Here is a 12,318-nt window from a genome sequence, read left to right on the forward strand (position 1 = left end):
CCCTGTCTCCAAAGCCAAGGACTCAGCCTAAACCCATAAAGGGAAGGGGGCCTGGATGAAGCTGCAAAGGGACCCGGGAAAGGATGAGGGACAGAGATGAGAGGGCACCGCCTCTAAGTGTTCTTACTAGGTTCTCAGGTTAGAGGTGGGGTTGGAAAGGCTTTACCAGGTATCATCAGCAGGTTGTCAATTAAAGATCTGATTTATTCAAGTGTCTGAAAACATTCTACAATGCAAACTGCTACTAGATGCTGTTTGTGCTGTGCTATGAACTTTGCACATACTGCCATAGTGTTTTCAGAAGACTTCAAATGCCACTGATAGTTTAAAAACTGTACACCTGATGGAGAATTGAGGAAGACAATTTAATGTTTCATCCGGATCCAGATTTGCATCAAATTAAATGACAGCTCCAATTGGCAAATAGGTGTTTCATGATGGTATCCGAGAAGAGATGGTTGGTGATGAACAATTCAGAAATGCTTCCCCAAAAGGTGGATGGTTCTTTAAAAAGTTTCAGGTTACAACCCTCGCAGAAAACACTGACGCCCACCACACTGATTCTTGGTCCAGGAAACATGGGTCTTCCAGGTTCCACATAGCTGGGGTGCCCCCTACAATCATGTTTCTGTGCTTTAACTAATAGGGTCCTTTGGACCAAACAGGACGCAGGTGGGGACTGTACACCATCAGTCATAGTGGATGGCCGTGTAAAAGATGATCCAGATGACCTAGAGAGGAGAAAAGGAATGTTCATAGGTCACCTGTTCAATGTAGGTTCCTATTCCACAAAATGTCAGATAAGAATGTGTGTACAGTGGGCTTCCCAGGGGCTATCCACTGCGTTTGGGAACCTAAATAATTTCACTGTAATCAAGCTGTCTCTAACAAAGCCCAGGGCCATCCACCTGTGTTCCCAAAGGGACCCCCCCGCCCCGCCCAAGATAAGCGTCTCACCCTGCCAAACAGCAAACCAAGTGCCAGGGAGTGGGGTTATAGATGTGGAAACAATACAGGTAAGCAGACTTCTGCTAGTAGGTGTCAGGGTTAGCATTAGACGGTGGTTAGGAAAGCAAAACCACCATCGTACCGTGTCAGCGCCGTATCAAATACAGCACAGATTCTCCTAACTGGCTGTCCACTGAATCTCCTAGGATCTATAAAACTATACAAGGTACATATTCCTGGGGTAGATGCCCAGGTGCCACCTCCTGGAGGTTTTTATTTTATTGGTTTGGGCTAAGGCCTATCGATCTTAAAAAAGCAAACTTTGAGATATAATTTATATCCCATAAAGTATAAAATTCAGAGGAGGGTTTTCTGGTATTTTATTTTGTTACTGAGACCATTTAAAAATACAGAATTCAGAGGTTTTTAGTATATTCACAGGTGTAAACATCACTAACTGATTCTGGAACATTTCTATCCTCAGAAGAAAATATGTTCCCATTATCAGTTATTTCCCCTCCCCATAGCTACTGGCAACCACTAATCTAACTTTTTGTCTGTATGAATCTCACATAAATGGAATCATGTAACATGTGATCTTTTGTCTACAGTCTTTCACTTGGCACAATGTTTTCAAAGTTCATACATGTTATAGCATGTATCAGTACACACCATTGTTTTGTATGGCCAAACAATACCCTGTATGAATGTGCATTTTATTTATCCATTCACCAGGTGATGACTTTGCACCTTTTGGCTCTTATAAACAATGCCAGGGATGTATTTTAAATCGTTTCCCAGCCACTTCTAACATACAGCTGGAGTTGAGAATCCGATGTGAAAGCTGATGATGGGCCCCGGGTCAGCACACCACAGGGGGATGATGCACTGTATCACGCATGTTTTAGGGCAACATGACGAGTGTGGGCATGCCCTCCAGCCTCAGGAGCTTTTTGAAAAAATGGTACCCCCATCACACAGTGTCACTCAATCATTAGGTTTCCCTCAGGTAACTCGAGAAATGACAATACTTGCTGTAAAACTATCAGCTACACATACCATGAATAAAGCAAAAGACGTCATAAACCCTTCTTTCGTGAGCTCCCATGTGCCACCATATTCCTCCTCATCTATCTGTAGGTAGTTGCTGAAGTAGAGGTACAGGACTCCTGCATTGATCAGGCAAAACCTGGAGGGAAGGAGGACAAGCACCAAGAATAAACTGTAAGCTCAGAAGACTCAGAGCTCCCACCACCACAGTCCAGCTCCATCAAGGTATTCGCTATTGCCCAGTTAACTATTTCAATTACGAGGGAATGTGAAATAATGCATAAAAACACCTAGGACCTCAATGAAGCTACCCATCTGGCTGAGCTAGAGATTTAAAGGAACAATTCTTTTTAGTTGCCCAGCCAAAGCATAAAATAAATTAAAAAGCAGATTTAAGTTCTCCAAGCCCCCTTGAAGTAAGACAGGCTGGTCCCAAGGAGGACCAGTAGCTGACTGCAGGTAGCTCCCGCTGGGCTGAGGGGACGCCACGGGACACACACACGTTAAGCTGCTGCTTCGTGGACTCGTTGAGCAAGCAAGGGCTTATACAAAGCAGCCCACGCGTAATTCCCACACAATTTCTGGATGTCCATTGTCTGTCTGCTACTGCACTTGATGCAGAGTTCCTGCCCTCAGTTCAGCATCTACTAGGGAGCTAAAAACAGCAGTGACAGTGGAGTTGAAACCAGAAGTTTGCCAGCACCTCTAGGAAGGTCTTTGAGCCCCATCATGTGTTATTTAACTGATGGAACAATTAGAATGCAGTAATATGTGGCCCTGCCCCACTAATCTCTTGGTACCATTCCCGTCTAAAACTAACTTTTATAGGGTAAGGAAGAGCTCATGCCAGTTACAATGTCTAACCTAATGGGGGGCTGTATGTCTTAAGACATATCCCTCCTGAAGACTAAGGTGGAAAATGCAAAGAGAACTGGTTCTTCCTGATGGGTGATGTGGGGGCTGGTATAGGGCAAGGCAGTTGGATGCTGCTGAGCAATGTCGATCAGTATGCAAGGGTGAGGGGCAGACCCTGAGCAAGGTGGGGGGTTGGGCAGGTGTGCGTACTTCAGGAAGTCTAGTGTGGAAGTGGTTGAGAGCACAGGCTCTCTCCCAGGTGGAGGGAACCAGAGCTGCGAGATTGGCTTAGAGCAGTACCATGTTTCAGGACAAGAGCACAAATAAAGTTTGAGGACACGGACCAGGACAGTGGCTGAATGAGGAGGGAAGAGGCCCCAAAGGCTGGCGCCTAAGGGCCTGGAAGTACAATTCTTTCAGTAACAGAAGCAGGAAGTCAGGCAGAAGGAAAGTTGTTCTTGGATTTCACCTGAAATAAGACTCCTTGGTTTGGCTATGTTGTGGCCACATCCTTTCCTTATGCTAGATATCTTGGGACTAGGCCAATCTGGCCACTTCCCTCTAACAAGAGTTTCATTTTGGGCAGGCCAAGTTAGTGGCTCTAGAAGATTACTAACAGGACACAGAAATGCCACTCTGGGACCCAGCTAATGGGCTGGTGCTGGAGAATGACTGGAGGCTCACCGAGTGTGCGCTGTGCTGTGCGGGTGCCTGCCTGGTGAGGCGGGGGGATCCGAGGGAAAGGCGCATGCGCAGCGGCGGGGAGAAAGGCCCGGCGGGCGCAAACCCTGCCTCCTAGGGCTACACACTTAGTAGAAAGTAAAGTCATGGAAACAAAGGTATTTAAATGTCTAGTGGTCGAGAGAGGGGTCTTGGAAAGGACTGGAAAGGCTCAAACTGAGCTTTAAAGATGAGCATAATTTCTACACCGTGAACGAGGGCAAGAACTACACAGCAAATGTGTAAAGAACATGCTGGATTGAGGGTTAGAGAAGAACATTAAAAAGACTGACTCTCAAATGGGTTTTTAAAAATCCTATCCTAAACACTTCTGCCAGAATTCAACAAAATAATGAATCGAACAAATACAACGACTTCAGGGCTGGAAGGCAACGTGACAACAATAACGTGTGGCCCTGCTTTCAAGGGAATTCATTTCAGTTATTAAAAAAAACTTAACAGCATTCACTGAGCACCTATTAATCATGTGCCAAGCGCTACAAAAGACACAGGCAGGAAGGGATGGACAGGGTCCCTCCCTGGTAACACAAACCCTCAGCAGACAGAGCAGAGCCATCACTCCGTTCTCAGGCACAGTATCACTGAGATCCGAGGGAATGGTTTTACCTTAATGGGCCCTAACTGGTAGCCACACCAGAAATGAGAAGCCAAGCTGGGGTCAAAACAGAGGGCAGCTAAGGCAGGGAGCAGGGAGGCCACAGGCACCAGAACTGAGCACCAGAGCAGCTCTGCTCTTCGGTCCAGGCAGCTGGGTCTGACAGACGGAGAAAAAAAAATCAATGTCCTTGGGCCCTTTCCAAGAGCAGGGGAAAAGGTACCAACCAAAGGAGGGAAGGGATTCTAGTTCTGGCTCTAGCAGGACAATGTGGGACTGAACCCCACAAAGCAGTCCAGAGAAACCAGTGTTGTGCTCTATGGGTGAGCCATGAATTCACTCCCAAAGACACTTCCTATCCTCTCAATAGCCGTATTTGACCACTCTTTGTAAAGTGTTAACTTTATAATAACTGCATATAATAATTGCAGTGAACCATTTATGGAGTGTCTATGACTTATTAAGCACTACATTTAGCAATTTACTTGTGTTATTTCATTTAACTCACACATCAATCTTACAAGGCAGGCATTTTTATTCTCCCCATTTTAGTGATGAGGAAATGGAGTCTCAGAAAGGTGAGCACAAAATTATGTAGCCTGAAAGTGGGAGAGCTGGAAACTTGAACCCAGAGCTTTCTATAAAGAAAGAAAAGAAAAACAAAGAAAAGAGAAAGGAAAGAAAGGTCTTTTTGGCAAGCTTAACTCTTCTGCCACAGAGCAAGTTAGACTAGCCTTGCTCTATTATTCCACATTGGTGACTTCACAGAAATCCCTTAGGAACCAAGACATGATAGGCTCAGGGGGCTCTGAAGCTCTCCTAGACAAAGTGACCTTGGGCAGATGAGAAACTCCCTCTTGCCCTTAGACTGCCTTCCCCCTTCTCTGGCTTTTCCCCCTTATCGGCATTTTCTCTCACAGAAAGCTCAAATGGGGTGACCAACATTCTAAAAACACTACTTGTACACTAGTCCAACCTGGGAAGACCTCCATGAGCACCAGCTGCTGTGTCTCATCATCAGCAATCGGCAGCCCTCAGCAAGTGTCCACTCCATCAAAGCCAGGCAGAGAATAAACTCTTACTGATTTCTCTGTACCGATGCTTTGCTCAGCATCATAAATCAAAAACCTTCTTAGTTAAGGAAGAAACATTCCTTTTGGGTTATCCTCTGAGAAAAGAGGCAACTCAAATGAGTTGGATATTTCTTTCACCCTTTCCACCCTAGAGTTATTGAATAATAAGAGATGTGATCACCCCTAAAAATATATATATATTATATATATATATATCTCTATATCTCTATATCTATATATCTCAATGTGACTTTTCCATATTGACCGTTTGTACTCCCTGCATGACAAGAGGAAAGGTCACAGCCCTGCCTGTCCATTTCCGCCAGAGCTTGCCCTATCTGAGGTTCCTATCTGAAGACACTCCCACACATCCTTTTGATCCAATCAGCTGGACAGTGAACACGTGGACTCACTTTCAGCGGCCTGTTAAGCAGAGCCATGACCAGGGGGTGGTGTCAACTGTTTAAAGGAGCATAGTAACAGTGGAGGGCCAAACCTTTGACCTTTTCACTGCCTCTAAAATGTAGGGACCTGAAACAACTTCTGAAAATGCCCAGATTCAGTATATCTAGTGTAGTGCCAGGCATGACAGAATGGTCAAGTTCAGAAGTTCTTTCACTTTCCCAGCTTCCTTACAAACAAAGGTCACGCCACAGCTAGATGATGCCTGCCACCAACAGGCGTGTGGTAGCCTCTTGCATGAGATCAGTTTGGACCCATGAATGAATGGACTGGCCCAGCCTTCAGGAAAGTAACATACCTGACCTAATATGCCCCTGGGCTTGATGAACTGAGGAGCGCTGCACTAGACCCAGGAGTTGGCACTCCTGGGGACACCTTTTGCTTCAGTCATTACACACACATACACTTTTTTAAAAAAAAATCTTCCAATGTAACAATGACCTTATTCGGAAAAGAAAAATATAATCTGTATTAGAAAAAAACATGATATCATGAAAATGCAAGATACCCACGACTTACCCTGCTATTCCCAAGAAACCTCGTAACGGTAACACTCCCCAAATGACACCTAGGACCACAGCGATGATCTGTCGGAACCAGTAGATCACATCTAAAAATTCATCCTATAGAAAAAAAGAGACTGCGTGCATTATCTGGAGCAGGTGCCACAGGAGAACCTCTTGCAACAGGTGGGGAACAGAAAAGTCTCCTGCTAAACACATCTTCCATTTTTGAGGAATTTATCCCCAAAAGCAATAGTATGGGGCTCTCCACCTCTTATACTAAAAAAGATGGTGAACAAAACAATATTTATCTTGAGTGATGACTTCTAGGGACTGTGCTCTAAATAAAAACTTTAGAAATGAGATATCCCTCCCGGGAGCACGCCGACAGCTTTCTTCCCTCTCAGGCAGGCATCTTCTGTACACTGAGGGTCTCCCAAGACTTGCAACCGGGGAAGTAATGGGCAGCAGGTAGCTCCTCTCAGGCAAACCCCTCAACCTGTTTCCAAGACCCCCTTTTCCATGACTTTCCATTGAGCCAAAGCAGCTTTGCCTGGGATCATTTTTTTCCTATAACTTTTTTTTTTTTAAGGTTTTTATTTTTTCTTAGGAAGGGAGAGAGACATTGAACAGTTGCCTCTCTCATGCCCCAACTGGGGACTGGGCCACAACCCAGGCATGTGCCCTGACCAGGAATCGAACTGGTGACCTTTTGGTTTGCAGTATGATGACCAACCAATTGAGCTACACCAGTCAGGGGACCTACGACATTTCTAAACACTCAAAGCGGCCCCACCTAGGCTCTCTCCTGTTGCTTCTTCTATCCTAAGCCCTTCCTTCTTTTACTGTTCCCAACTTTAATAAATGTACTCTTTAAAAAATTTTTTTTAGAAAAGTCATTTATCTTTTTTGAGAGGCTGCAAAAATGATTTGGCATGTGGTAAAATGACTGTGATAGTAACTGTGCTATTGGCCACTGATAAACTCTTATCTCACCTGGGGAGACCTAGATACATCAACCCCGGGCAGAAGGGCTGACAGTCAATCTACTCAGCACCACTTCCCTGCATGCTAGATTTCGAGTAAGTCACAAAGGAGAGAAAGGATTAGAAACAAAAGTGCTGGAGGCAGGTGCCAGCCTATCTAGTCTACGTACAAGGGCATGGAAGACTCAGGTTTCTGACCTGCCCTAGATTGCAGAAACCAGTCCTTAGAAGGAAGAAATGACACAGCAGATCAGAAAGGTTTTTACAAGAGCTGGGTATGGCTGGGGCAATTTCAGGAAGTGCCTCCCATCCCCCCTTACTGGAACTCCAGGTAGGAAAACCTACTCCACCAGTGTCCTGTCCCCTCCACCCCACCCCCCAAAAAAGGCTGCAAATATAGCATTCTTTTCAGGCCAGGTGGAATCCGGTTGTTCGTGATGGTCCCTTCCAGATCATGGAGCAGAGGTGGGGCGTGCCCAAACTCAGATCTGAATGTATGTGACCGGTAAGGAAATCTTGAAGCCCCAACCATTCCTCACATGTTTCTTCTTTCTCTCCCTCGCTCACTCTCCCCCTCCCCCCGACTCTCTCTCTCTCTCTCTCCCCCCCCCCCCATGCAAGGTGGTCCCAGTCTCCCCGCTCACACCTAAGGTATTCGGTTTTTCTCATTCAACAATAAAGCACTGGCAGCTCTTCTTCAGTTAGCCTCATTATGTGCTGCTGCTTCTTTAATGCACCACAGTACCCCAGTTCAGAGTTATTCTGAAAATTAAGTAAGACAATGCTGGAAGAACACCTGACAGAGAATGTACCCAGTAGATGCTAACGACTGTGTTAAGCACTTAATTCGGAGAAGATAAGTCACTTATTCAAGATCCTACTAAGAGGAAAAGGCGGAGGTCATTTCAAATTCGGCTCAATTCCACCATACAGACACACGCCCTGCCCGGGAGTGACACCTCCTCTGCTCCCTCCACGCTGCTTCCCGCGCAAGTGACACAGGCGGCTCGGCCATTAGGTCACTGCTCGTTGAGCCCCGAGTTCGGCTCTCAGGCCCGGACCCGCGGAGTTCGCCCTGACACCCCAACATTCGGCCGCACCCGGGCAGGCTCGGGCCTGCCCTTACGTCCTCAAGTGCCAGACGGCTCCTCGAACCTGTGCCCTCGCCAGATCCCCCACCGTACCTTATCCTCCCAGGCCGCGTCGCTCCGCAGCACCTTGCTCCAGACAGACACTTTGAGGGCCCCGTTGGCCAGCTGCGGCTGAGACGGCTCCTCCTTTCGCCGCCCGCCGCTCATCCTCCCGTCGCGCCGCCCGGGCAGGGCCTGGGGCGCGCGGGCCAAGCCAAAAGGAGTCGAGGGTCTGGGGTCGCGAGTCACGGCGCGCGGGGCGGCAGTGACAATCTACACTCTGGTTCCGCTGCGCGCTGCAGTTGATCGCACTTAATCAAGGGGTCCAGCTCAGCTCGCCCGGCCGAGACCAGGTGCCGCGAGGGGAGGAGCAACGCAGAATTGTGCGTCCTCCCGCCAACGTGCTCACGCAGCCAATCGGCAACCGTGCAGCCTTCCGAGTGCTATAGTAGCTGTCGTCTCAGCCCAAGCGCTATACGCTTGACGGAAATGACGGTAAGCTTCCGCCCAGCGCGCGGTAAGGTGAGAGGGAAGGGACAATTTTGGTGGGGAGAGCGACACGAGCGGGAGGAGGCGCTGTGCAGAGTGAAGAACGGCGTCTAAAGCGAAAGCGGAGGTTAGATTTGAGTGTCGCCCGGATTGCCGCAGCTTGTATCCTCGGGCAGCAGGGCAGAGCGCGATCCTGCCCTTCCCGAGGCGACCTTTTTAGCCTAAACCTTGCTCCCCAGGAGCTCCAAGCTGCCTCTTAGGATTTAGCTCCTGCTCGTGTTCTCCCCTAACTCTTCGAGTTCGCTAGGACTTCGTTCAGGATGTTAACTCTTTTCTGTACGAACTTAGTGTTTAAAGTGAGCCCTGAGACCCCCAAAAAGGAGAAATGATTTTCTAAGGCTATAGAGCAAGTTGGGACCAGCTGAGAACTCTGAACAGGGTTCAAGTGGAGAGAGTGCTTTATTAGGTATCAGGATATCTTCGTAATCATTGTTGTGTCCTCAATATGTGCTAGGTCAGTAGTTCACAAAGCGTGTTTCTAACCAGCAGCTGCATCACGCGGGAACTTGGTTAGAAAAGTAACTTCTCGGACTTCCTCAGAAATTCAGGGGGCGGGGCCTATAATCAGCTTTTTAGTAAGACCTCCAGATGGTGCCATGCACACTGTGCTATGTAGTAAGTTGCGACCGAGACACAGCAATTCTGTGCGGTGGTTTTATAGAGACATAGTAACCTTCCCAGAATCACTCAACTCAACTGGGTTTGTCTGATTCCAAAATCTGCTTTTAACCTTAAGCTTTAAGTCTTGAAAGAATAACGGTAAGGTCAGAACAGTCTCTGCATACCTGCCAACATTCACCTATAGTTCTCCACCTTAGGTAAACAAACGAATCTCCTGCAGAGCTTTTTCAGAATTCCATAGCTGGTATTTTCCACCACAATCTAACTCCAAGACCCTGTTTAAGTAGGTTGAGTGGGGCTGTTCCCCAAAGGTGATAACGCACTGCAATAGACACTGTGTAAGGGCCTGATGGGAGGGCCATATTAAGTCACATGGGTGTCACCTTTAGTTCTTACTTTCCTTTGGATTTTGTTCTTTTTAGCCCTGCCTCTTGTGAACATGTTTCCCTCCCAGATGCTAATTGGTGACGCCTAACCAGCTCTCTCCAGCTTGGAAGTGGGCCATCAGTATAAACCCTCTTTTACAGGCTCCCTGGTGGCATGCAGCACTGGCGAGAAACTGATCACTCTGTCAGAGAATGTTGGAGGACATAGTCGAGGACATAGTCAAAGACAGCAAAGGTACGGTTTCAGCCTACTGGGTCCGACGGTAAAGGTTAGTACTGGGGAGTGAGGGAAGACAGCTCTGAAGGAAGAGTAGGAAGTAAAGGGAGGACAAGGGGGAAGGTGAAAGAGCATTTCAGGAGAGAAAACCATGTGGGCTAGTTAATGGTAAGGAATAAAGCCACAAACGGGGAAGAAGAGGGAGGGTCGTGTTGAGGAATTTGTTTTTATCCCAAGGGTGGAGGAGGAAGCCACAGAAAGGATTTGAGCAGGACACTTTACTTTTGAGGTTTGCATCTTAGGCAAGATCATTCTAGCTCCTATTTGGAGGACTGAATCAGAGTGGGAGACTAAAGGCTATAAAAGTTATTCAAATGAGTGTCAACAATAAAAAAATAGTAATTAAAAAATAAAAGATATTCAGGTGAGATTTAGTGGGGCACTGAAGATGGAGAAAATTGGAAGAAAATTGAGTTAATTCTTTTTTAGAACTTAAAATTCACCTTGCCGTAAAATGCATCTGATGCACCACGTTCAAGCATGCAGTTCAGTGGCGCAGTGAAGCACGCTCATTTTGTTCCGCAGCCGCCCCCACCACCCTTTTTCAGAATCTTCATCTTGCAAAACTGAAACTTTTACCCAGTAACTCCCCACTCGCTCTATCCCCAACCCCTGACAATGACCGTTCTTCTCTGTCTCTGAATAGGACTAAATACCTCGCAAGAGTGGAATCACACAGTGTTTGTCCGTTTCTGATTGATTGATTTTCTTAGCATAACTTATTTAATGTTCATCCATGTTGTAGCATTGTGTCGGAATTTTCTTCCTTTTTAAAACTGAATAGCAACTGTTAAGTGTTTGTTAAATGCCTATTGTATGTATATACTACATTTTGCTTACCTGTTCATTTATTGAGGGACATTTGGGCCGCTTCCATCTTTTTGCTGTCGTGAATAATGTGTCCATGTACATTAGTACAAAAATATCCATTCATGTCCCTGCTTTCAGTGCTTTTGGTGTATACCCAGATTTGAATTGCCAGGCTGTATGATAATTCTATTTTTAATTTTTTGAGGAATCTCCATAATGTTTTCTATTGCAGCTACACCATTTAAATTCCCACCAACAGCGCACAAGGGTTCCAATTTCTCCACATCCTTGACAACGTTTATATTCTGTTTCTCTGATAGCAAGTGCTATGAAGTGGTATCACATTGTGGTTTTGATTTTTATTTCCGTGATGATTAAAGATGTTGAGCATCTTTTCATGTGCTTATTGTCCATTTGTATATCTTTGGACAAATATCTGTTCCAGACTTTTGCCCACTATTGAGTCTGGCCATTTTTCTTGTTGTTGAGTTTTAGGAGTTCTGTATGTACCCTGGGTATTAATCCTGATCATATATGTGATTTGAAAATATTTTCTCCTGTGGGCTGATAGTGTCTTTTTACTCTGTGGATAGTCTTTTTATACACCAAAACTTTCATTTTTTTTAAGTTAAATTTAATTTTATTTGTTTTTCTTACCCTTACCTGAGGATATTTTTTTTCATTGCTTTTAGAGAGAGAGGAAGGGAGAGAGAAACATCGATGTAAGGGAAAAACATCAGTTGGTTGCCTCCTGTACACAATCAGACTAGGTTAACTGGGGATCGAACCTGCAACCTAGGTATGTGCCCCAACTGGGAATCAAACCCGCAATCTTTCAGTTACCGGACAACACTCCAACCAACTGAGCCACATGAGCCAGGGCCAAAACTTTTAATTTCAATGAAGTCCAATTTGTGTAATTTGTTATTGCCTGTGCCTTTGGTGTCATATACAAGAAATCATTGCCATAGCCAATGTCATCAAGCTTTTCCTGTTTTCTTCTCAGAGCTTTATAGTGTTAGCTCTTATGTTTAGGTCTTTGATCCATTTTGAGTTAATATTTTAAGATTTATTTTTCAGCTCTGGCTGGTGTGGCTCAGCGGACTGAGTGCCAGACTGTGAACTGGAAGGTCGCTGGTTCAGTTCCCAGTTGGGGCACATGCCTGGGTTGGTCCCTAGTTGCGGGTGTGTGAGAGACGACTGACTGATGTATCTCTTGCACATTGATGTTCCTCTCCCTCTCTTTCTTTTTCCCTGTCCCTCTCTCTAAAAGTAAATAAAAAAAATCTTTTATAAAAAATTTTATTTTTCAGTTATAGTTGACATACAGTA

The 12,318-nt window shown here is 45.8% G+C and overlaps 1 protein-coding gene and 1 long non-coding RNA gene across 2 annotated transcripts; one reads left to right on the forward strand and one right to left on the reverse strand.

Annotated features, from left to right (window-relative positions):
- Positions 1-23: 23 nt before the first annotated feature.
- RAB5IF (RAB5 interacting factor) lies at positions 24-8,735 on the reverse strand. The gene is made up of 4 exons (XM_054573794.1): positions 8,398-8,735; positions 6,244-6,347; positions 2,008-2,137; positions 24-731 (listed from the first exon to the last, which is right to left on the reverse strand). Exons 1-4 carry the CDS (start codon positions 8,509-8,511, stop codon positions 690-692), a joined length of 390 nt encoding a protein of 129 aa, XP_054429769.1. The 5' UTR covers positions 8,512-8,735; the 3' UTR covers positions 24-689.
- Positions 8,736-8,889: 154 nt separating this feature from the next.
- On the forward strand, positions 8,890-11,037 carry LOC129070729 (uncharacterized). Its single transcript, XR_008529149.1, has 3 exons — positions 8,890-8,959; positions 10,041-10,134; positions 10,606-11,037. It is a non-coding gene; the product is annotated as an uncharacterized LOC129070729 (long non-coding RNA).
- The last annotated feature ends 1,281 nt before the right edge of the window (positions 11,038-12,318 follow it).

The sequence above is a fragment of the Pteronotus mesoamericanus genome, unplaced genomic scaffold (assembly GCF_021234165.1).
Source record: "Pteronotus mesoamericanus isolate MK-2021 breed Mesoamerican mustached bat unplaced genomic scaffold, CSHL_Meso_final contig_25, whole genome shotgun sequence".
Classification (NCBI taxonomy): domain Eukaryota; kingdom Metazoa; phylum Chordata; class Mammalia; order Chiroptera; family Mormoopidae; genus Pteronotus; species Pteronotus mesoamericanus.